This window comes from Mustela nivalis (genome assembly GCF_964662115.1).
Source record: "Mustela nivalis genome assembly, chromosome: 4".
In the NCBI taxonomy this organism is placed as follows: domain Eukaryota; kingdom Metazoa; phylum Chordata; class Mammalia; order Carnivora; family Mustelidae; genus Mustela; species Mustela nivalis.
In genome coordinates this window covers 140,855,423-140,880,693 of record NC_139023.1, presented here as the reverse complement: position 1 = coordinate 140,880,693, position 25,271 = coordinate 140,855,423, and the positions used below count along the sequence as shown (strand labels likewise).

The window sequence follows — 25,271 nt, the reverse complement described above, 5'->3', positions numbered from 1 at the left end:
ATTGAATTAATGTATTAGAATATTTATTTATGGATGTCTGGTGTCCTCTGGGGAGTAAGATTCTCATCTGAGAGGGAGTCATCCATCAGTGTGTATCAGTGTGCCTGTCAAGTTTTCGTGTCCTATATGCGCTAAGCCCGTCTGCTTTCTCCCAGAGATCCAGCGTGCTGTTTCTTGAATTACAGAGCCTCGAGGACTTGATTGGTGGCATTTCAGTAAGAATCGATACTATCAGGGAGGAAAATCTGAATTCCTTGAGGCGGTGCATTTTAAAACCAGCTGTAAATTACTGTATGTAGAGGGAACACAGCCCACTTCCAACCACAGCCACTTTCTGAGCATGCCACCCCGCTTCCCGTCTGCGCCGGTCATCCAGCTTAGTCCCAAACCACCGCGGCTTTGACTCTTTCCCCCTTATTGGTTTAAATTTATTTGAAGGAATGTTTGTGTGTGTGTGTGTGTGTGTGTGTGTGTGTGTGGTTTTTTTAAGTAGCTAACGTTGGTTACAATAAATCAATGTTGAATAAATCCTAACAAATATGGTAAACAGATTCTGTCCTTAAGAAGCCCTTGTGTTGACACCAGCTAGATTTGTTTTATGAGTAAAGGAATACATAAGTAAATAATATGTTACTTATGTTTTGGCTAATTTTCCATAGTTGTAAGTTTTAAAACACATAAAGGCATTGGAGGCACCAATTTTTTTCTTAGGCCCAAGAGGAAGCTGCTTTATTCATTTTGCTTTAAGCTTGTAAAAATGGGGTAATTCAAAGTATCAAATGCTTGGCATAGGATGTAGATATTCCTAATTCTACCATTTTCCCTAAACTTTCCAAAGTAAAATATCAGGGGGTAACAGCAGTGAGGATGTTTAATTAATTTACCAGTAACTTGGGTTTTTCTTTGCTCTAAAAGGGATATTCTCACATTTGACTTTTTTTTTTTTTTTCCTTAATGGTTTTATAAAACAGTGGTGGATCTTAGCTATAGGTCTAGTGTTCTCATCAGTGTAAGTCTCAGTAAGACGGAGCTGTCTGGTCAAAGACAACCCAAGTTCCTGTTTCAAGAAAGTCTCTTGTTGGTTATTGTTCAAGATCTGGGATGACACCAGAGTTTGACATTTTCTTTGTGAAGAATTGTTTCATTAATGTTTTAAAGTAGAAATGAAAAGATATTCTGAAAAATTCAATTTCAAATGCCATTTCATTTAATTTTTCTGTCAAACTGATTGTTCCATTCCAAATCTTTGCTTTTAGAGAAGAGGTGAATGTTGGAAAATAGGAGGGGACCCCTTTAGGTAAGTGCAAGAGAAAGAGATGGAATGCTGGTTTCAACTCGAAATTCACAACTTACAAAGAATTTATTTATGCAATACAGACCTTTTCTCAAATATTTTTCACAGATTTCCACAGCAGTCTGCTAGAAAAGTAGAATTACACAACACCAAAATAACATGTTTCTTAGTACAAACTGCTACTCAAAGGAAGGTGAAGATACTTAGTAACAAAGAGAAGGTCAGATGGGTGTTGCTTCCTACAGCACCTCATTTGCCTCTGTTCTCAGACTGGGGTGGGGGAGGGAAGCCCGGCTGATGGCTCTGCCTCAGTGCCCTGGGACAGTCAAACCTCTGGGGTGAGCTTTGGTTCTTACATTCACTTTAAAAGAAAAACAAAGGTTGTGAGCCCACGAGTCCTTCCATCATTTCATTTTGGTGTGCGATGAAGACAACATCTCAGGAAAACATTGTAAATAAAACATTGTAACTACTTCACACTTGCTATAACATTAGATCCTTTATGTTAACCATACAATAAAAGAACCTCCCCCAAACCATAATTTTCTAGATCTAAAGCATGCTTCAACAATATTGATAGAAATAATTCATTGAGATGTTTTAAATTACATTTACCATAATTTAAACATTACTATTTAAATCCCAGAAATTTCAGTGCTGAAGAAGCACGATTGCTTGGAAAAATGCAGGACCCAAAGTACAGCATAAAATTCCCAATCCCAGTATTGTAACTCATTTCCCTATTGTTAAAATCATGTATTTCTCAAGATTATAGATAAAGGGAAGTGGTTTTTCATAATATAGTTAGAATAAGTGGGTTTACTTGCTCCACTGTTTCCATAATTGGTGAAAATAGACTTCTCATTATGACTAAAAATATAGATTTTTTTTAAACTACAGAACCCAGCAGCCAATTTTCTGCTTTGCTATTCCCCCCAAAAAAGTCAAGCAAAATCTACAAAAATAGCAATTAACTTTAAAAAATATTTTGCTGCTTAGAGCAAATTTAAGTTACATTCACATGTGATAGCTACTTCTAAGAGAAAGCTGCTCCCGATCACTCCCCCCCCTGAGGCTGGGGGCCAGGCTGCCACGCAGCTGTCGCTGTCAGTAGCGGGTTTGGTATTCGTGATGCCACCGGTTAAAGTCGTTGTAAAACAGGACGATGCTTCCCGAGGCCATGCCAGAAATGATGCACCTGGGAGGACCAAGAGAAGGACGGGTTTACAAATCTATTTATTTCCTAGGGTTCTGTTCCTAAAGAAAGAACTGCCTTCCCTGAATCTACAAGGTTAATCTAGAAGATGGCAGTCAAACCTAACAATCTGCGAGGACCACGGTGCGTTTTCTGATGATTGATTAGGATACAGCACTCAGTGAGCTCAGAATGCCGCCTCCAAAACTCCACGAAGATCCACAGCACAGCCTGCCTTTTTACTGAACGTGCCGCCAGCATGTGCACGAGGAGTCCCTAACACCTGCTAGACTTGGTCATTTCTGAGCAGGGGTGCTGGTCCTGGCTTTTATTTTTATATACTTAAAATTGAAGTCTAGTCGCGATGCGATGGTACGTTAGTTTCAGAGGTACAACATGATTCTACAACTCTGTACGTTATCCTGTGTTCTCAAGTGTAGCTCCCATCTGTCACCATGTGATGCCAGGACTACTCGCTCTGCTGTGCCTTCCCCGCCCCCTTTTTTTAAGATTTTATTTATTTATTTATTTGACCAACAGATATCACAAGTAGGCAGAGAGGAAGGCAGAGAGAGGAAGGGAAGCAGGCTCCCCGCTGAGCAGAGAACCCGATGCGGGGCTTGATCCCAGGACCCTGAGATCATGACCTGAGCTGAAGGCAGAGGCTTTAACCCACTGAGCCACCCAGGCACCCCTGCCTTTCACCTTTTATATGAGGTACCAAGTACTTGCTGGTGGGGGAAGCAGCACACAAGTGTTGACCACAGTTTGGGCTGAGCTCTGCTCTGCAGAAGGTCTGGGCAGGGGGTGGGGGGACCCTAGTCCTCAAAAGACCGTGAACTCACTGAAAGGACCACTAAAGACAGGAGCTGCTGCTCCTGAGAAGGTGGTGCAGGGGCAACTCCAGAGCAGTGAGATGAACAGTTTAGAGGAGTTTGTTGTCTTAGGCCTCACTCTGAGGGGTCTGGTAGGACCAGTCTTTATGTCATTTTTGGTATCCTTCCTACTAGTTCATATCAAAATTAGGAACTAAGATGTGCTGCTATGAAAAAAAAAAGAAAAAAAACACAAGGCAGTAAGGAGGAAATGACAGACAAAAAAAAAATCCTCTAAGACACATAGAAAACAAATAGTAAAATGGCAAAAGTAAGTCTTATTGGTAATTAACTGTAAAGGCACTGAACTCTCCAATCAAGAGACACTGGAGCAGTGGATAAAAAATGTGACCGAACTATATGCTGTCTGTAAGAGTCGCTTTGGATCTGAAGACAAAGGCTGAAAGTCACAGGTTGGAAGATGTTCCATGCAAATAGTTAAGGAGACAGCTGAAGCGGCGATACTACTATCACACCAAGTAGGCTTAACTCATCATCTGTTAGGAGATGAGACAAGGAAGGACGCTGTATGTCGGTTAAAAGGTCAATTTATCAAGAAGATACAGCAATTACAGGCAGACCTTAGAGATATTCTGTTGGTTCTAGATCACTGCAATAAAGTCAATGAATTCTTAGTTTCCCAGTGGATGTAAAAGTTATGTGTATATTTACACTGTAGTCTCTTACCTGTGCAATAGCACGTCTAAAGAAATGTACATAGCTTAATTAAAATGACTTGATTGCTCAAAACTGCTAACCATCACCTGAGCATTCTCCAAGTTGTAATCACAGATGGCCATAATAAATAGAATGAAAAAGTTTGAAATATTGTGACAATTATCAAATGGGACAGACACACGAGCAAATGCTGTTGGAAAAATGGCAGACTTGCTCAACACAGGGTTGCCACAAAATTTAGTTTGTAAAAAACCGTATCTGCAAAGCACAATAAAATAAAGTCTGCCTGTACAAATGTAAATGTACCATGTATCAGAGCCCCCAAGTTCTATGGAGCCCAAACTGATAGAATGGAAGGGAAAACCAGTTCTACAGTAGTAGTTGCAGATCTCAGTACCCCACTTTCAATAGTGGGTAAATCACCAGAAGGAAATAGAGGACCTAAAGAATGCTAAAGGCCAAGGGGACAGGGGTGCCTGGCTGGCTCAGTTGGTTAAGTGTCTGCCTTCAGCTTAGGTCGTGATCCCAGGGTCCTAGGATCAAGCCCCGAGTCAGGGCTCCCTGCTCTGTGGGGAGTCTGCTTCTCCCTCTTGTGTGCTCTTGTGCTCTCTCATATAAATAACTCTTTAAAAAACAAAACAAAAACACAGAGTGGAGGGGTACCTGGATGGCTCAGTGGGTTAAGCCTCGCCTTAGGCTCAGGTCATGATCTCAGGGTCCTGGGATCGAGCCCCGCATTGGGCGCTCTGCTCAGCGACGAGACTGCTTCCCTCTCTCTCTGCCTCTCTGCCTACTTGTGATCTTTGTCAAGTAAATAAATAAAGTCTTTAAAAACACACGCACACACAGAGTGGACCTGGGGCACCTGACTGGCTCCGTCAGTAGAACATGCAACTCCTGGTCCCGGAGTTGTGAGTTTGAGCCCCATTCTGGGTGTAGAGATTACTTTAAAATAAGATCTACTTAGGGGCACCTGGGTGGCTCAGTGGGTTAAGCATCTGCCTTTGGCTCAGGTCATGATCTCAGGGTTTCTGGATTGAGCAAGGAGCCTGCTTCTCCTTTTGCTTTTCCCCATGGCTTGTGCTCTCCCTCTCTTTCTTTATTTTTGAGAGAAATAACATATATCGAACACTCACCCAGGAACAGCAGAATAGACATTTTTCTCAAGTGCTCACGGAGCATTCTCCAGAATAAACCATGTTAGGCAACAAAACTTGTTTTAATAAATTTAAAAGTCATACAAAGTATCTTTTCTGATCAAACAGAATTAGAAATTAATAACAAGGAAAACTGGAAAATTTACAAATATATAGAAATTAAGCAACCAATGAGTCAAAGAAATCTGAACAGAAATTAAAAGACTCTGAGACAAATGAAAACAAACACAACAAACCAAAACTTAATGCAATGCTGAAGGAAATTTATAACTATAAATACATACATTAAAAAAGATCTAAATTAGTAACCTAATTCTATGCCTTGAAGTAGAAAAAGCAAACTAAACTCAAAGCTAACAGAAGGAAGGAAATAATAAAGATAAGAGTAGGGATAAAATAGAGGACAGAAAAAAATGGGAGAAGAATCAAGAAAACCAAGAACTGGTTCTTAGAAGAGGTTACCAAATCGACAAACTTTTGGCTACATTGACTAAGTAAAAAGAGAGGACTCAAACTGCTAAAATCATAGAGATGTTACTGTCAATTTTATGAAACAAATGATTATAAGAGAATGCTTGGAATAACTGTGTATGCCAACAAATTAGATCAAATAGAATAGATGAAATGGGAAAATTCTTTTTCGTTGTTGTTTTTTTGAAGATTTTGGCAGCATTTGGGTGGCTCAGTTGGTTAAGTGTCTGCCTTTGGCTCAGGTCATGATCCTGGAGTCCTGGGATCGAGCCCCATGTTGGGCTCCCTGCTCAGTGGGGAGTCCGCTTCTCCCTCTCCCACTGCCCCTCCCCACACTCATGCTCTCTTCTCTCTCAAATAAATAAAATCTTTAAAAATAAATAGATTTTAAGAAATCTCTACACCCAGCTTGGGGCCTGAACTCATAACCCTGAGATTAAGAGTTGCATACTCCACCAACTGAGCCAGCTAGGAGCCCCTGAAATGGAAAAATTCTTAAAAACACAAACTATAAGGGCATCTGGGTGGCTCAGTGGTTTAAGACTCTGCCTTCGGCTCGGGTCATGGTCTCAGGGTCCTGGGATTGAGCCCTGCATTGGGCTCTCTGCTCAGCGGGGAGCCTGCTTCCCCCTCTCTCTCTGCCTGCCTCTCTGCCTACTTGTGATCTCTATCAAATAAATAAATAAAAATCTTTAAAACAAACAAACAAACAAAAACCCACAAACTATACCAAAACTGAATCATGCAAAAATAGAAAATATGAATAGACTTATAACCACTAAGGAGACTGAATGAATAATCAAAAGCCTCCCAACAAAGAAAAGCCCTGGACTAGATGGCTTCAATGGTGAAATCTATCAAACATTTAAAGAAGGATTAACACCAATTCTTACTCCTCTTAAAAAAGAAAAGAAACTAAAGATAAGAAAACACTTCCTAAGTGTTTTCCTAAGAAATGACTTCCTAAGTCATTCAGTGAGGCCAGTGTTACCCAGAGAGACACATAAGAAATGAAAATTACAGACCAATATCACTTATAAATACTACTACAAAAGTGTTCAACAAATATTAGCAAACCTAATTCAGGCACATATTAAAAGGATTATACACCATGACCAAGATGGGTTTACTCTTGGAATACAGTGAAGGTTCAACATACAAAAATCAATGAAACCCATTACATTAGCAGAACTAAGAAAAACCTACATAATCACTTCAATTGATGAACAAGAAGTAGTTCACAAAATTCAACATGCTTTTATGATAGTAATCAAACTAGGAATAGATGGTAAGTACATAAACACGATAAAGGGAATTTATGAAAAACCCACAGCTAATACTCAATGGTGAAAGACTAAAAGCTTTTCTTCTATTATCAGAAACAAGACAAAAATAAACACTTTTACCAGTTCAATACGGTACTGGGATTCCTAGCCAGAGCAATTAGGCAAGACAAATAAAAAACATTCAAACTGGAAAGTTCGAAGTAAAATTATTTCAGTTTCAGATGACATGACCTAATAAGTAGGAAATCCTAAGTATTCCACAAAAACCTGTTAGAATTAATGAATTCAACAAAGTTGCAAGATATAAAAACAACACAAAAATAAGCTGCATTTCTGTACATACACAATGAAAAAAATCTGAAAAGGAAATTAAGAACAATTCCATTTACAATAGCAATGAAATGAATAAAATACTCAAGAATAAATTTAATCAAGGAGGCGAAAGACTTCTATATTAAAAACTATAAAATGCTGGGCGCCTGGGTGGCTCAGTGGGTTAAGCCGCTGCCTTCGGCTCAGGTCATGATCTCAGGATCTTAGAATCGAGTCCTGACTCGGGCTCTCTGCTCAGCAGGGAGCCTGCTTCCCCCTCTCTCTCTCTCTCTGCCTGCCTCTCCCTCTACTTGTGATCTCTCTCTGTCAAATAAATAAATAAAATCTTAAAAAAAAAAACAACTATAAAATGCTGCTGAAAGAGATTAAAGAAAACAAATAAATGGAAAGACATCTGTGTTCATAGACTGGAAGATTTGATATTGTTAAAATGACAACAGTAGCCAAAGCAATCAACACATTCAACCCAATCCCTACCAAAATTATTACCCCCCACTTTTTTTTTTTCAGAAATAGAGAAACCCATCTTAAAATTCATAATGGAATCTCAAGGAACCCCAAATAGTCAAAAAAAATCATGAAGAAGGAAAAAAAAAAAGAATAAAAATCAGATGTCTTGTACTTCATGAATTCAAAACTCCCCACAAAGCTATCGTAATCAAAACAGTTTGGTACTGGCATTTGGACCAATGGACTAGAGAACCCGGAAATGAACTCACATATATGGTCAGATGATTTTTGGTAAGTGTCAAGACCATCCAGTGGGGAAAGGACAAACTTTGCAACAAATAGTTTTTGGAAAACTAATAACCCACATGCCAACGAATAAAACTGGACCCTTAAAAATGGATCAGAAACTAAATAAAGGGGCACCTGGGTGGCTCAGTTGTTAAGCATCTGCCTTCAGCTCAGGTCATGATCCCAGGGACCTGGGATTGAGTCCCACATCAGGCTCCCTGATCAGTGGGAAGCCTGCTTCTCCTTCTCCCACTCCCCCTGCTTGTGTTCCCTCCCCTACTGTGTCTCTGTCAAATAAACAAACAATCTTAAAAAAAAAACAAAAACAAAACCAAAAAACACAAACATAAGTGTTACAACTCAAACTCATAGGGGAAAAGCTTTATGACACTGGATTTTGCAGTGATTTCTTAGATACACTAGAAGCATTTGCAACAACAGTAAAAAAAAAAAAGTCATCAAAATTTAAAACTTTTGCACATCAGAGGACACTATTAAGAGTGCAAAGTCAACACCACCAGTCATTTGGGAAATGCAAATCAAAACCACAGTAAGAGACCATTTCACATCCACTAGGATGGATATTATTAAAAACAAAAATAAACTACAACCAGGACATAACAGGTGTTGGTGAAGATGTGGAGAAATTGGAGCCCTTGTACACTGCTGGTGGGAATGTAATATGGTACAGCCCCTATAGAGAACAGTTTGGCAGTTCTTCAGAAAGTTAAACATAGAATTACCATATGACTCAACCATTCATTCCGCTCCTGGCTATCTACCCCAAATAAGTGAAAACAAGATTCTGAACAGGTATTTGTTATGTGAATGCTCATGGCGACATTATTCACAACAGCCATTAGATGAAAACAACCAAAATGTCAGTAGATGCATGGCTATGTAAAGTAAGCATGAGCTTGATACATGCTACAACAGGACAAATATTTTATGCTTCCACTTACACGAAGTGCCTAAAAGAAACAAACTCATAGAGAAGACACTGGAGTTGAGGTAACCTGGATGGAGCGCTGGGAGGGAAAGTGGGAAGTTAGTGTTTAAGGGGGAGAGGACTTCTCTTTGGGATGATAAAAAACTTATGAAAAGAAAAATACTGGAGATGGGCAGTGATGGTAGTTGTACAACAGTATGAATATACATAATGCCAATGACTTGTACACCAAAAAAAAAATGGTAAATTTTATGTGTATAGCACAATAAAAAAAAATTAGGAACTAAAATCTGTGATCGTATATTAAGGAGAAATAAGATATTGAAGACATTCTCCCCCAAATTTACCACTTGGAAGGTTTTAGGAAAAAGGCAAATCTCTCCACAGAATTCTCATGGACAGAGATACAGGTATTTTATATTAAACATGTTTATAGCTCTTAAAGTTTTATTATAAGGAAAAAGTACTCTAAGAAATATAAAAAACTTTATGGCCATGTAATTATAGTCTTTGTTACTTAACCTGTCTATTGATGGAGAATTCAGCCTTTGTCCATGAGTGACAATCTTGGAAAGAAAATCACACTTTAAAAAAAAATAATAATATTCACTAGCTTTTTTTTTTCTTTAAAGAAAGATTTTATTTATTTATTTGACAGAGACACAGTGAGAGAGAGAACATAAGCAGAAAGAGTGGGAGAGGGAGAAACAGGCTTCCCACTGAGCAGGGAGCCTGATGTGGGACTTGATCCCAGGTCCCTGGGATCATGACCTGAGCTGAAGGTAGATCCTTAATGACTGAGCCACCCAGGTGCCCTACTGGCTCCCCCCCCCCCCCCGCTAAAGTTATTTATTTATTTATTTATCTGAGAGAGAGCACAAACGTAGAGCAGCAGAGGGAGCAGCAGGCTCCCCACTGAGCCGGGAGCCAGGTATGCAACCTGATCCTGGGCCCCAGGGATTATTACCCGAGTGGAAGGCAGATGCTTTACTGACCGAGCCACCCAGGTGCCACTGACTGGCTTTTCTGATAGCCCAGGTGATCCCCACAACCTAGTCTATCCATCAGCCCACTTAAAAAAATTCCCTCCGGTTTTTACTATCCCCATCAGTAGACCATGATTTTAGTGTTACCTCTGGTCGTAAGACAGGGCCATGGCCCGGATGCCAGCATCGCAGCCTGGATAGGTGAAGAGGTGCTTGAGGTCAGACACCTGCCAGACCATGACCACACCGTTGTCTCCTCCTGTGAGCAGGTACTGCCCGTCTCGGCTCAGCTGGATGGCCTAGGAGAGACCCAGCAATAGTCAGCAGAGGTGTGGCCTGAGGAGAACCCTGGCTCCCGCCCTGTGTTTCATTCCTCCTCCAGGCAGCCACTCAAGGCAGGCAGACAGGGCATGTGTGCTCCTGAGAAGGTTATAGGAAATCAGAAATTACAGAAAACTTTGTCCATTTTTCAAAAAACAAATGGACAAAGCTGGGCAGTGTTTGAGGTTTTGCTTTTTTTAATTTTCACATTTTAAAGATGAGGTGGCAAAGTCTTCCAGCTCTGTGAATACTATTTAAATGGTGTATGTTGTGAACTGGGACCAACATTCTAAAGTGAGCAGCCTCCTGGCAGCTCTCCAGTTGTACTGCGGGTGTGCTAAGCCCACTCTGTAGTAGGCTGGGCAGGCAGTGCTAGCTGCCCTCAGATCTCCGCTAAAACATGCTGCCTTTGGGCCCACAGCCCCGTGGGAGAAGACCAAGAGCTTTAACACCTTCACTAGGCCTGCTGGATTTTTACAGCAGTTAGGAAGATAGCTTGGTAGTTAGGGAACCAGCTTCCAGGGTGACTAAACCCCAGGTGAAGCGTTTTCCTTTTGCCCCAGGACTGAATGCTTCCCGCCAGTACCGAACAGGAAGTACAGACATGAAATTTGCTCTTCAGTCCTGTAAATGGAGCCAAATACACACTGCCTGTTTTTATATGACTTTTTTACATTTTAGTGGTTGGAAAAAAATCAGAGGAAAAATAATATTCCATGACATATGAAGATTATATGAATTCCAAATTTCAGCGCCTGTAAATAAGGGTTACTGGAACATAACCACACCCATTCATTTATGGTCACTCTCACTAGTGACTGCAACAGAATATAGAGTCTGCAAAGCCTAAAATATTTTTTATCCTTTTACAGAGAAAGTGTAAACACCTGTAATCCTATGCCTACTTGGACAGTGAATATGGGAAGACAGATTATTCTAGCAAGTCAGAAAGAAAAAAAAAAAATCTAACTTCTGAAATTAACGCTTTCCTGTACTCAGTTTTAGTATAGTTGCCCAAAGTCTGTAATCTGCCCTTTGACAAAATTTTTTAAAAATCCTGGAAAAGTAAGGACCGTTCCATAGCCATTCATTCACATTAATGTAAATGCCAACTTTTACTGGTCTCTTAACTGTAGTTTATTTTCAAGAATACAAAAATACATCTAAGAAAAGCCCTTGTATGCAAGATAGTCACAGGTAAGAATAATTCTCTAAATCTTAACCCAATGCAAACAGTAAGTTTTTTCAATATTCTTTTCCCCATTCACATCACAAATGGCAATAGCTAAGGGCTACCAGGGAGCTGCAGTAAGGGCTGGGGCAAACAATATTTGCCACACTTATAAAATTCAGCTGATGAAAACCCATTAACCTTATGGCTGTGTTTCACTTGAATTTTATACCGAGGCTTTCTGCTGGATAAATGCTAGACTAAAACATAAATTAAAACTATTGATCTTCAACTCTTTGTTCTAGTAAAGAATTGTTAATCCTAGTTCTGTCTGGAATTAAATAAAACCTGGATTTTTAGGATTATACACTTATTGGCATCCAAAACATTTTAATAAGCCAGGAGCCTGCTGAAATGAAACGGTAGTTTGTTGGCCTTTCTCATGAGTTCCCCTGGAGTAAGAGCCACGCGGTAACGTTCACTGAGGGCGTGTGGTCTTCACTCAAACCAGCGCTCAGAGTTCTTAACTCCAGCTCCTCTCCTCGGCATTCTGGTGGGGTAGAGATTGGAGATTTTAGAGGGCCCCGGAGACATGTCATTGCCCCCTAGAATCCGGAGTGCCTTGGACTGTGCCGTAGCTGCACTGGTTTCTGTGGCCAGAGCAGTCTGCTGGACATGATCACGACCTAAAACAAGGCTTCCCCAGCAAAAGAAAATAAATGAGTTCCTACGGGTGAAATGGTGGCTCTCCTTTGTTTAGGATAAAATAACTTTGCTGCTCTGTACCGGCTGCCCACTTAATTTAAGTTACTCATTAAGACATCTAAACACTGCCTAGCTGATGTGCTGTGATACGTTAACCAAATGCCACCGAACAATCTGGCATCTAAATAAAAACAGGTGGGAAGCCTTGATTAGCACAGAGGTTCCCCAGGCTGCCTGCCTGCAGGGTTCTTGATATTTCAAAGAAACTTCATTTCTGGTCTGAGCTGATGACTAATTTGTTTCCATGGTCCCCTTTCCTAATACAGCTCAGACTACAGGATGGAGCTGGAGATTTTTGCTCTGTGATGTCTCTTATTCTTCCTCCCTCCCTCCCCAAGGCAGTTAGCTGTGAAAGCGTCAGTCTCTGGAGCCACGGGCACGCAGCGCTCATTTTAGGCAAGCTTGTTTTAATCACACAGTCGCCACTTGCAAGTTAGTATGATAAAGTGCAGGAGTGCTGGGAAAAAGGCAACGGATTGTTTAAGCCTAAAATCCAGTGGGAAATATTACAGGGGGAAAAAAAAACAATGGCTCTAGGGCAGAGAGGAAAAGCATGTGTGTATGAACAGTCTGCAGAAAGCCTCCTTACTATTGCCTCAAGGAACTTCCCAGAGCCTTCGGTACTAACTGAAATGCCACAGATATTGTTCTAGCCAGCAAGGGATTTCAAATTATTTTACAGATTTATTAGTGTTGCTGACAGTATAATCATAACTCAAAGTGACAGATTATCAACATTATTATTGTAAAGAAAAGAGGAAAGGAAAATCCTCTGATGTGTACTTGGTTTAAATGAAGTATTATGGGAAGGAAGGGAAAAATAAAAGTAGGAGTGCATGCTTTTGTGGTACAGGCAGTCAAAATACAGTGAGGAAAATTCACAGAGGGAAATGAAGAAGACACAGAAGAAATCAATGCTGAGATAGAGAAGTAGCAAGTGCCCGTCATTTCATCAACGTGATCTGTATTTAGGGTTAACTGTTTCTTAATACTTCCTGACCCCAGGATTTGTTTACTTGCTAGCAGAGGGGGATCAGATTAGGTCTGGGAAACTGACAGTTTATGTCCTGTAAGCTGCCCTGGGTCAGGAAGGGCAATGAATATTGTCCAGAGCTAGCTTAAAGCCACACCGGGAGGGCAGAGGCCTCTGCGACCCTCTTCACACCCCGACATGTCCGGAGTCCCCTCACCATTCACAGTTCACATGCACCTCCAACCTCATCCTGGAAAATGACGGGAACACCACAGCTTCATTTTATATTAAGCTGCCCCAGAAGGCTGGGAGTGAGAAAAGGAGGACCTTGAAAAAATAGCCTCTCCAAAGAGCAGTCTTTACTGTTTTCTTCAACCTATAATAACTTTTGGAATCATGTCCTGAAAATGAAGCAAGACTCCAAATGGTCCACTAGCACTATCATTCCTCATTTATCAAAAGGGAATAAATGTCTGCCTCAGTCACATCATAATTGGAAGCCCAACTCCCTTAACTTGCTAATTGTGGGCCTTGTTATTCAAGAAGAAGTCAAGTCTAGAATGAGCCGCTAACCCTGAGTCATCATAATCCCTACCACTCCCACCAGCCACCTACCCGAGTGTGAAGAGGAGTTTTAGTTTTAGGTGGAATCCACTATTTTAGCTTCGGTACTAGGAAGCTAAATGTTAGGAAACAATCATGTACAGGTAACTTTCTTAGAGATAACAAATAAGCAAGCTGGTCAATGCTATTGAAAGGCCCCCAGGTTGGCTTCACTGCGTGCTGTCGTGCCCAGAGTGCTCTGACTGGGCGATGCTGTCACCACAGCTGTGACACGCCATGGTCTGTGAATACACGAGCCCCATGCAAGTGCTAACTGGTGATTTTCTTACAGCGTGGAAAGGCTAGAAGTCTCTCTAGCGAACCCTCTCCCTCCTCACCTACTACCTAGGTCAAGATCTAGAAGGGTGGGAAGTCTGTGGTGTACTCACTCTTATGTTATCATCTGTTTCCATAGTGGCCTGAAGTTTCCCGTTGACACTGAATGTACAGAAGCAGCCATTTTCATAGAATATGACACAATGACCCTCTCTTGAAGCCTGAATGAGTTTCGGTTTCAGGCAGTTCTCAGGACCCTCCAAAGTCCTTAGTAAGTCTCCATTCATGGAATGTATGAGACATGGTCCTTCTGAGAAAAGAGAAACGAAAGATAATTTTTTTTTTAATGATGACAAACATGAAATGAATCTTCAACACTTTTAAACAGGATCAAACAGCTGTAGCAAACCTTTAAAAATTATGTATCTTATATATGTTATTTTAAACAATGTCCTCTGCATGCTGGCCAGATCCCACCTTCTACTTGGGAGAGGAGAAAGACAAGTCATATAATTCAAGTTCACTTCTCCTCAAGAGAAGCTACTTTATGAAATTCATTATGCCAAGAGATGATAAAAACACAATGCATTAAGAAAGGAACAGGACAAATTTCAAATCCTAGAGGTGCTTCTGGAAAGGACAGACTGCCACCAAGCTCAGGCTGAAGCTCTGCCTGCATGTCACAGGGGCCCCAAAGCAGTGGTCGCACTGTGGGCCAGCATGAAGACAGCTCATTAGAGCAGCTTTGGGAGGCCTCAGCCTTCTTCCCTCCCATTGCCCATTACAATGAAAGAACGTTGCTGGCAGTCCACCCACTCCCCCCGACTCCACCCCCAACAAATTCACCCAGAGATCTTTCTGCAAGCGAGTACACTTGCTGGCTGCCCCCAAAGCGAGCAGCACCCACACTTCCAACTCCCCGTACTGACCTCCAGGCTGAGCTGCCTGAAAATGGGAGCTACTGGGGAAGGCATACACATCAGAGCATTTTCATTTTTATTGAATGCCTGCTACATGTAAAGAAGGAAGAGGTAACCAAAACCACCTGTGTGACAAGTAAGTTCTAAGAGATGTCTAAGTCGGACAAGAGGGGTAACGAGTATAAGGCCTGCTGATCTCCAAGCTAAATTACTCAGGCCTACGGGGACTTGTGACCTGACCCCCACAGGACTACTAAGAGCATGACCTTTTGAAAAATCAGGTTCTCTACTTTTCTTGACCACTTAGGGAGTTTATAGGCTTTTTGTGTTCTCAACATAAATACATATCAGCAGCCTCTCCCGTGCATGCAGTCCCAGCATGCGTGAGTATCCATGATCACTCTCTAAAGGACACCAGGCCCTCACCACACTTCAAACTTCAGGTTTCACATTAACTGCATAAAGTTCACATTTTGTGACTAGCTTCTCAGTCCACAAATGAATAGGTAAATAACAGAAGTGCATCACGAGGAACCAACCACATCATTTCCCTCAGAGGCTGTCAGTAAAGGACGCTGACGGTCTGTCCCTCAGTCCGTGCACCCAGAGCTAAATGTGTGGTTGTGCTGCTTCCTCATCTCCAGTGAGAAGCCCACGTGACACTTTACAGAAATGGACCACCAAAAGGGACTACTGGCCAGAAGGAAATGAAAAGTGATAAAGCCAAGAGTGAACTTGGTACTGAATATAAATGGGGTTACAGGAGAAAGAACTGATCCTGCAAACGCTGACATTGCTGAGAATTTAGACATGCAGCCAGAGGACATCCGTGAAGGTGAACTTACTGACATAGATTAGAAAAGGGGTTGTAACAAAAACGGTGATGTCCCAGAAGAAGTGATGCCAGCAAGAACTTCACTTTAAAGGAACCCAAGGAGATGTTTCATGACACTGAATGCACAGAAGATAAAATGTGGGAAGCTGACCAAAACATAGAAAGGAGCATGACAACTGCTCAAATCACAGAAAAGGTTCTCGCTCTTTTATCTTAAGTTCTACAAAGAAAAGAAGGCAAGCACTGTTGTACTCTTGATAAGTTTCTCATGAGGAAAACACTTCAATTTTCAATGTTTCTAAAGTTTTAAATTACAGTGTATTATGTAAATGTGAGTTTAACTGGGATTTTTTGTGCCTATATGTGTGTGAGTAAAAAACTCTGTAAGCAAATTTTAATGTTTTGACAAAATAATTTTAAAAACCATGAAACAACCCAAATGTCTCCCACTGATTGTTATGATCACTCCACATGGCTTTTAGCTTGTGTGGTCATTCATATGGTTCTGCACTACCATGCAAAGCAAGGATGACCTTTAATGTGATAGGTTCATTTTGTATGTCTAATTTTTGTGTGTTTTTTGGTTTTTTTAAAGATTTTATTTTTATTTTTTTAAAGATTTTATTTATTCATTTTTAAAATTTTTTAAAAAAGGTTCTATTTATTCATTTGAGAGAGAGAGAGCACAAGCAAGGGAAGAGGCAGGGAAAGAGGGAGAAGCAGACTCCCTGCTGAGCAGGGAACCCAATGTGGGGCTCGATCCCAGGACCTTGGGATCATGACCTGAGCTGAAGGCAGACACACAACCATCTGAGCCACCCAGGCACCCCAAGATTTTATTTTTTTAAAGATTTTTTTTTTTTTAATTTGTCAGAGGGAGAGAGAGCAAACACAGGCAGACAGAATGGCAGGCAGAGGCAGAGGGAGAAGCAGACTCCCCGCCGAGCAAGGAGCCCGATGTGGGACTCGATCCCAGGATGCCGGGATCATGACCGGAGCTGAAGGCAGCTGCCCAACCAACTGAGCCACCCAGGCGTCCCTCCAAGATTTTATTTTTAATTAAGCCCTATACCCAACGTGGGGCTCAAAATCATAGCTCTGAGATTAGGAATCTCGTGCTCTACTGACTGAGCCAGCAGGGCGCCCCATGTCTATTTTGGATCCTGTATAGTCTAAGAACTTCTATTTGCTCAGGATATATGAAATTCTTAGATATAAGAAGGGGAAAAAAATCTAGTAGGTATAGAATTCCTGGTATCATTATTTTACTGCCCTGACCAACTAAATTTTTAAATACAATCCTCTTAATATTTAATAAGTCTTGTTAGCTAGACTAAGTATTATAGTTTGAGACACAGATAAGGTGAGTCAAATATTCAATGCATCCCCATCAGATAACTTTCAAATATAGGATTATAGTACTTTTTTGTGTGTTCAGACCTCAGCTCAGGGCAGAGAGACAGAGAGATGGATAAACTATTGTGATGGAATAAGCAATGAATTCAAAACAGCTCTGTTCCAGGTCAGATCCTGATTTGTTGTGTGTCCTCTTTGAAAGCTTGCTCTGTGGTTGGTAACTCTGGCCTAAATATATGATGACATGGCAAGAGCAGACCTCCCCCAGGAGAACCAGCTCAAGTGTCTTCCCACTCCACTCTCAATGCCATCCTGGCTCCTGCCTTGTTCTGAGATTTGGAAGTTAAAACAGACCAGGTCAGTTTCCCTCCAGGTGTGAGATGGAACCCAGCCCGGAGTCCAGAGGAATAAACAAATAGACAAAGATGTTCCTTGTCCCCACCTCCCTCGTCAGAGCAATGCTGTGAAACACAATTCTCTGTGACAGTGCAGATGTTCTGTACTTATGCTGCTTGGTTCAGTAACCACAGTCATGTGTGAGGCGTGAACACCTGAAAAGTGGCTAGTGCCACCAGGGACCTGCATTTTAAACTTTATGTAGTTAAATCACATAAGTAATTAACTAATTCAATAAGTAGTTAGTTGATTCAAATAGTCCTACATGGCTAAGAGCTACTATAATGGACAGCTTAGAGAAAAAAGTACCAAATCCATCCTTGCCAAACACCAAAAAACGCATACATTTTATTGAGAGCACCATGGGTTTACCTTTGGAGCCACTTAACACCAGGCCCAGCTCAGCACAGACGGCAGCACAGGTGATCTCACAGTCGTGGCCTGTTAGAATGGCTCGAGGAGTGGTGGTCTCACCTTTAGACAGAAACAGATAAAAACAAATCAAGTTCAGGCAGGGGGTTACCTCTCTCAGCTCCCTCTACTTAAATAACAAACGATTTGTTCCTAATTCCTGTAACACCTAAGTCCCAGTTTGGAAATCTGTCCAAAAACCCTATTTTAGCACTAAATCCAAACTATATGCTAGAGTATGAAGACCAGTTGCCAAATTTCCAACCCTTACAAGACTATCAAGCAACAGGAATTGAAAATACAGAGTAAAGTAAGACAAAAATCTGCATTGTAGAATGACTCAGATACTTCCCAAATATAAATATAATCCCCTCAATTAGATGATTTATAGATGGATGATTATAAAAGTAGTATCTCTGGCTTGATCCACATTTCAAAGAAAGGCAGCCCCACCCCCTCCTCCTTTTCCATGGGACCCTGAGATCTTGTGGTAAAGACAGTCTGAACTAGGACAGGATACCTCAAAGGAACCCCTCTCTTAAATGCGTATTTACTAATCTTACGTATTTTCTTAATACAGAAATCTAACAGTGTATTTTCTGTGGTTCAAAGAACAGAGGGGAAATAGAGCAAACTCTTCCATGTAGTTCTGATCGTGACTGAAAACTAGTGGAGGAAGATGAGGAAAGGCTAACAGAGAACGAGTATCCAGATAAAGGAAGAGGTTTCCAGACATTTTCACAATAGAAGAAGTCATCCTGTATCTCTGTCCCCAACCGCCCCCCCCAAAAAAAACCCCACAAAACTGGTTAATAAGGAAGCCACACCACAAACAGACCTGACTCAGATAAAGAAGACAGTAATAGGCTTCATTTGTGGCTTGATTCATTCCAATTGGCAAGGATAAGCCAAATTCCATATTTAGCCTGAAGAATACTATTTTCAGACCACGCTAGTCCTCCACTTTTATAGTCTCTAAAGACAAAGACACACAAAGCCTTTGTAAGTGGAACTAGAGAGCAGTGTTCTATTAGCACGCTTCAATTTCCTCGATTTGGATTGGTTTCACAGGAAGATTGCTAAGTGATACCATGTAACCTAAAAGAGGCAAATGTGCCCAGAAGAAGGTCTCTAGCACCAGCTGTGGAAGTCTTAGAAAAGAACAACTTGTTATCCTCTCAGGTAGGTCAGGGAATATCCAGCAAAAACCTATTGTCCTTGGAAAGGCAAATACTGGCTGTCAAAAAATTAAACTAACTTCCAACGCAGTGGTTTTTGTGATGGGTCCCAGTGGAGTCTCTGAAATTTCATGCAAAATATATGTACATGCCTGTGTTTTCCTGGGAGGATGGCGAGGGGAGGAAGGAAAATAGCTTATACTGAATGCACAGAGATCCATGACCAAAAACAGGGGAGGCGTCTCCTATGGAGACAGGGCCCTAGTTTATGTGCCTCCTGCCCCACTTCAATGGAAGCCTGCAGTCCAGCCGTTACAAAGGAGTATTTCGGTGCATTTGTTGTGGCACAAAATGTGTAACTGTGTCCCCAGAGTGCCTCACAGCTTTTGGTGACTCTGAGTACTTCTGCAATGAGATGTAAGTGGAGAGCTGTCACGTCAAACTCTGCGCCACACTGGCTGTGCCCCATGCAGCCAGACGCTGAGACCGGCTTCCATGCTTCGTGACAGAGGCAGATCCCAAATGACATAGTACAAGGCAAGGGGCTTGGTTTCTTTCGATTCAAAGTTTAGAAACTTTGAGAGAAACCCACCTTAATTACAAAGTTCTTGTACTTTTTGCAAAGTACTTGACATTTTGCAAACCAGGAAGAATTTGTTATAAGAACTAGGGTTTTTCCTTAAAAAGTACATAAATTTGGGAGTTTTTTTAAAGAAAAGAAGCACATAATGTAAGCAAGTCTGAACTACTAAACTTTCTGTTAGGGATCAGCTTTGCCACAAAAATTATAAATAAGTGTGTTTTAAAAAGTTACCTAGAGTTAAGTCCTGATTCATGCTTTCCCCTTTTCCCAAGATGCTCTACATTCTACAAAATACTGTACAATATTATTTTCAAAATTAATGTTTAATTTTATTTATATATATATATATATATATGCAATCTTTTTAAATCAAGAATTAAAATCACTAAGCTCCAAGGAATACATCTTCAATGTGATGGTTCCTTTTTTGTTTTCATAAGTTACTATTTTATTGAGGCAGGGAGGTTTGTGTTTTAACTTGAGTTGTCTTGGAATTCCTTAGTGGGAAATGAAAGTTTGAAGGAAAACTGATGGCAACTGAAAGCACTCTAAAGTGTGAGCCAAAGTAAACAAAGACAGATGGATAATGGACCCAGAAAATGTTGTCACTTAAGCATGTCAGTGCTGACTTTTTGTTTTCTAGGTCTAAGATTTTTTTCTCAGGGACATAGTGAGGAAGTAAGAAGATTGCTAATTATGTTTCTTTAATGTAAAAGTTGAAACACTGAGAATTTTCTAGGACTGTAAAGTTAGAGTTTAGGAAGGCTCATGATTAAGGCCATAAAGTGGGTTAAGACAAAAACATTCTTTTTTGTAAACTCACAATTAAGATTTTTTGTAAGTATGTTTTCCTTACAAAATAGAAGTTTCCAATGATCCACACTATACCAATCATTTCTCCCTCCCCAAGTCAGAAGACATACACATATTGCATGATTTCAATACTGTAAAAGATTTTTCTTTTCCGAAAAAAAAAGATTTTTCTTTTCCTAAAGCCTAATCTCTAAATAAAGAATTGTTCAGTGCTAGGACTTTGGCTTCAAAGTTTGGCAAAATGTTCTCTAACCCAGGAAGCAGGTTAGACAGTTCAGGAAATACAGAAGAAAAAAAAAAAAAAAAAAAAAAAGGAAAGGAAAAGAAAAACAACAAATTAAAAACACAAGGGTAAACTTATGACCACTGGGTTGTTCTCAGGTAACTCGTTTCACAAACACTTGCTGGATTTCCAGTAGGAAGACTGCGCTATTTAACATTCCCTCCCCGTTAGGAAATGTACATTAATAGCCCCTAAAATCCATGTACAAGAATATAAGAAGGTATATCAAATCCTCTTAAAAAAGCTATTTCCAGTTTTGTTTAAAGACCATGTGTGTATTCCCTTTATTATCTGCTATGCAGACTGAATATTCTTTACATTTTCTCATCAAAAAATTCTGTTCACAGTAAATACTTATTGGATTTTTGTAAGTTCCAATAAACCAAGTGTTTTAAATATTAAAATTTCTCTACAGTAAATAGAATTATAGGATATGGGACTTAAATCCAACAGATCCAAACTGTTTAAATGCAACAGATACTTTGGGGACCATTTGGAATAAGGGTAGAGGGGAAAATCAGAGGCAGAAGACAGGCTTTATATGTGACTCACACAATCTATTTCTCTGGAGTTACACTATTATATATCATCCTGCATCATAGAGCTCAGCAATAATCTCCTACAGAAAGGAAAGGCAAAACTGCTCCGTATCTGTATATATTTGTTTGGAAAGTCTAGAAATGAGATCTAGGAACCATGTATACTCATTGCCATGGTAGCACTCACATCCCAACCTCATGCCAGCCCTGAGAGTTAACACTTAGGGGGGAAAAGCAACTCAAATAAAACAATACTGGCCATACAGTGCTTTTTCAAAGACCCCAATGCTATCACCAATTTTACTGAAGTCTCTAAACCAAATAAAGAGCGGGGCGGGGGGAGCCTTCTGAAAAATATCAGATTAATTCTTTGATAAAAATTTGCAGTAGTTAATGGATACAAGAAGTCTTTACTTTTGCTCTTTGAAATAGCAGGATCTACCAAAAGCTAGATCATAAAGCAGAACAGAGTCCTTTAAGAACCTTTTAAAGTCTTACTGCTTGAAAAATCGTCATGGCATTCAATAAAGCTGAGGGAAAAATTTATCTTGTTGCTAGTTTAAGGGGCTACACTTCAAACTCTCCTTAAAGAAAAATAAAAAGAGAAAGAGGATAGACTTCTTGGACTGCTTTGAAAAGCTTGAGCAATTACTTCAAAGGAAAGGGTGTCTTTGTCCAGAGAGCAGGTTTATGACTACTGATGCAAATCCTAACCAAAGGCTGAAAAGGATACTCGGCGCATCTTTATGGATGGCCTTAAAGGAAGATGAACAAGTCAAAGGAGATTAAAGACAGCCCAAATCCTGCCAAGAATACCAGGACACACCAGTTTTTACAGATGTGCTTTTCTCAGTACATAATACTGGAAATATCAGTACAAATTTACAGACACTATTCTAACAACCCAACTTGAATTTAAACAGCACAAGATCTCCATAATACCCAGTTAGCATTTATACTGGACCTATGTTTTTTAAAATATTAGGTGACATGTTTTACACCATTAGGCAGGATAACAAATGTTTTTATTAACTGTGTTTCTTTGGTGCCCTCATAACTAAGTATATTTCTCTAGCAAATGGACCCTGAGCCTCTTACAGTTATACCTCAAAGAAGAGAAGAGGAGACAGTAATTTCTCTAGCACCCTGTTCATAAATATTCAATGAGAAAAATATTTCAAAAGATATGTCTCCATTAAGGCAAGGGGAATTAATAATCCAGGTAAAAATAGACCAGACATGAATTTCTGGCAAACTTTTGACTTACATTTTAAAAAATAAATTAAGTTCTTGGTATTTTTTGCATCATCTCCTCAAGTCTTATAAAAATTAAATTACTTTAAAATACACTACAAAGTTCTCATTAGCAGTTTAAGTATGTTATTAGCAGAGAAAGAATCCCCTGCATTCATTCCTCATTTTTAAAATACCATTTATTATGAAACGATGTTTGGTTCAACATCCTCTATTCCTACTTTTTTAGAAATGAAATTAGTTTTTTCAATTAATACTTAGTGTGGATGACTCCTGGGCCCAAAGTTAACATTTTCCAATTGCTTTTTCATTCATTCACTTACTCCTTCGTTCACTTAATAGCCTTTATTGGATATATATTATGTGCAATGCACTGTGGAAACCAAGAGGGGAATAAAATATAGTCTTGTATTGGCAAATGACTTGATTCTAAATGGTCAGTGGATCAGGTTTTATAATACTTTACTATAAACCTGCAAATTATAAATAACTATATTTGGAAAGGTCAAAAAGCTGTACTGAAGTTCAAACTATTTATTACAAATGAATTTTTATACAAAATGAGTATTTCACAGCAATTAATAAAGTCCTTAAATAAAAACAACTGATATAATTTTCCACATTATTAAAATGTAATGCCATATGACCTCTTATGGAGGTAAAACAAAATATGAAACCCAGCTTTGTTAAAAAAGTCATTTCAATAGAGTATTCATTCTGAAAGAAAACAGAAATTTAAAGCTAAATATAAAAGTTATTAGGTATATATAGAAGTTTTATAATCTAAGTATTATATAATATATGCCAGTCATTTCCTAAAGATGGATACTTCTATTTTGCACCGGCCATTTATTCCATTTTAATTACATTTTGATTACTACAATGCAGAGAAAAAAAATTCACGTGAAAACTGTACACTAACCTTTCTCATGTGGCTCACCATAATGGCAAACCGAGAAAGGAAATGGCTTTCTGAAGCGGAAATGAGGTTAGCTACTAAATGTTTCTTAAACCTTTCCCATTAACTTCCTAGTGTCCCGATGGGAATTATAACACTACACTTTAATTATGCAAAGGGAAATTATATGAAATTTGTTCTATTCTATCTCCACCAACTTTTCTCCTCCTCTCCGTTCATCATTGTCTCTTTGGTGAAAAACATGATAATTTGGTCAAACATACAGACTACAGAAAATAAGCCAAAGATGCACTTAGGGTGAGACAACCATAAGAGAGCAAATTTTGGTAGCTTCCTCTTATAAATAATACTAGAATTATTAATACAAGACAAGATAATGTTGGTACAAAAATCCTTTATAAGTTCCTGGTTTATAATCTTTCTCCTCTCTGTCTGTGTGTGCATTTGTTTCTCTCTTCTAAGCAAAATCAGAAAATGTGTTTGTGAGTTTGTACCTACAACTGTATACTTAAAGTATAACCCTAAAGTGTTTAATAATATTTAAAAATACAAAATCCTAAGCGCCTGTGTGGCTCAGTTGGTTAAGTGTATGGCTCTTGATTTTGCCTCAGGTCATGACCTCAGAGTCCTCAGGCTGTCATGAGACTAAGCACCCACCATCTCGGGCTCTGTGCTGGGGTGGAGGTGCTTAAGATTTTCTCTCCCTCTTTCTCTGCCCCTTCCCCGCTGGAGCACTCTCTAAAAAACAAAACGAGAGGCACCTGGGTAGCTCAGTCCTGAAGCGTCTGTCTTCTGTTCAGGTCATAATCCCAGAGTCCTGGGATTGAGTCCCTTGTCTGGCTCCTTGCTTCTCCCTCTTCCTCTGCCCCTCCCCCTGCTTATGCTTTCTCTCTCTCTCTCTGACAAATATTAAATAAAATCTCAAAAAAAAAAAAAAAGCACCCCACCCAAAACAACGCAAAATCCTATGGTGCCTGGGTGGCTCAGTGGGTTAAACTTTTGCCTTCTTGTGATCCCTGTGTTCTGGGATTGAGCCCCAGGATGGGCTCCCTGCTCATCAGGGAGCCTGCTTCTCCCCTCTCCCTTTACCCTCTCCTTCCCCCCTGCTAATGCTCTCTCTCAAAACAAATAAAAACTCAAACTCCTAACATGATGCATACTATCCGAAGAATTCAGTTTAGCAAAATTATCTCTGTATTGTCCTTTGCGAAAACAAAGCATGCTTTAGTGACAGGATTGCATCAAATTTTCTACAGCTGATGGCCTAATTTATCAAATTGCAGTACAAACTGCAGTACAGTTTAGTGATTCACAATGGCACCTCTGGCCTAGAATTCTAGCTAGCTATGTGACCTCTCGCGGGCATGTTCTCATAGTTTCAGTAAGATCTAGGAGCTTCAGGGCCCTGGGCAGCAAGTAAAGACGTATTTATAATCACTCTGTGCCTCATCTATAAAACAAGGGTAATAATAGTAGTCACCAGATAGGACTATTATGTGAAGTGTCTCTGATGGCGCCCAGCATCACCTAGGAGTAAAGTAGTAGTAGTAATAGTTGAATGATTTTTACTCTCTGTTGGAGACATTCCTTTCAGCAAAAGTAGGAATCATATCTAATTCTACACTGCATAAATGAAAATTAGAGATGGTTAGGATTATTTTTGTTTCTTGTCATTCTTTTGTTTAATTTCTAAGGATCATACTTTGATTTCTC

General features: G+C 39.9%; 1 protein-coding gene across 2 annotated transcripts in view; it reads right to left on the bottom strand.

The window, feature by feature from the left end:
• Positions 1-1,328: 1,328 nt before the first annotated feature.
• Positions 1,329-25,271, bottom strand: part of LRBA (LPS responsive beige-like anchor protein) — a 730,800-nt gene continuing 706,857 nt past the window's right edge. For both annotated transcript variants that reach the window (XM_082728100.1, XM_082728101.1), the window contains exons 54-57: positions 17,951-18,052; positions 14,185-14,381; positions 10,110-10,261; positions 1,329-2,492 (exon numbers count right to left, since the gene is read on the bottom strand). In XM_082728100.1, coding sequence (XP_082584226.1) covers positions 2,402-2,492; positions 10,110-10,261; positions 14,185-14,381; positions 17,951-18,052 — 542 coding nt within the window. In that variant the 3' untranslated portion in view covers positions 1,329-2,401. The remainder of the gene's footprint in view (positions 2,493-10,109; positions 10,262-14,184; positions 14,382-17,950; positions 18,053-25,271) is intronic.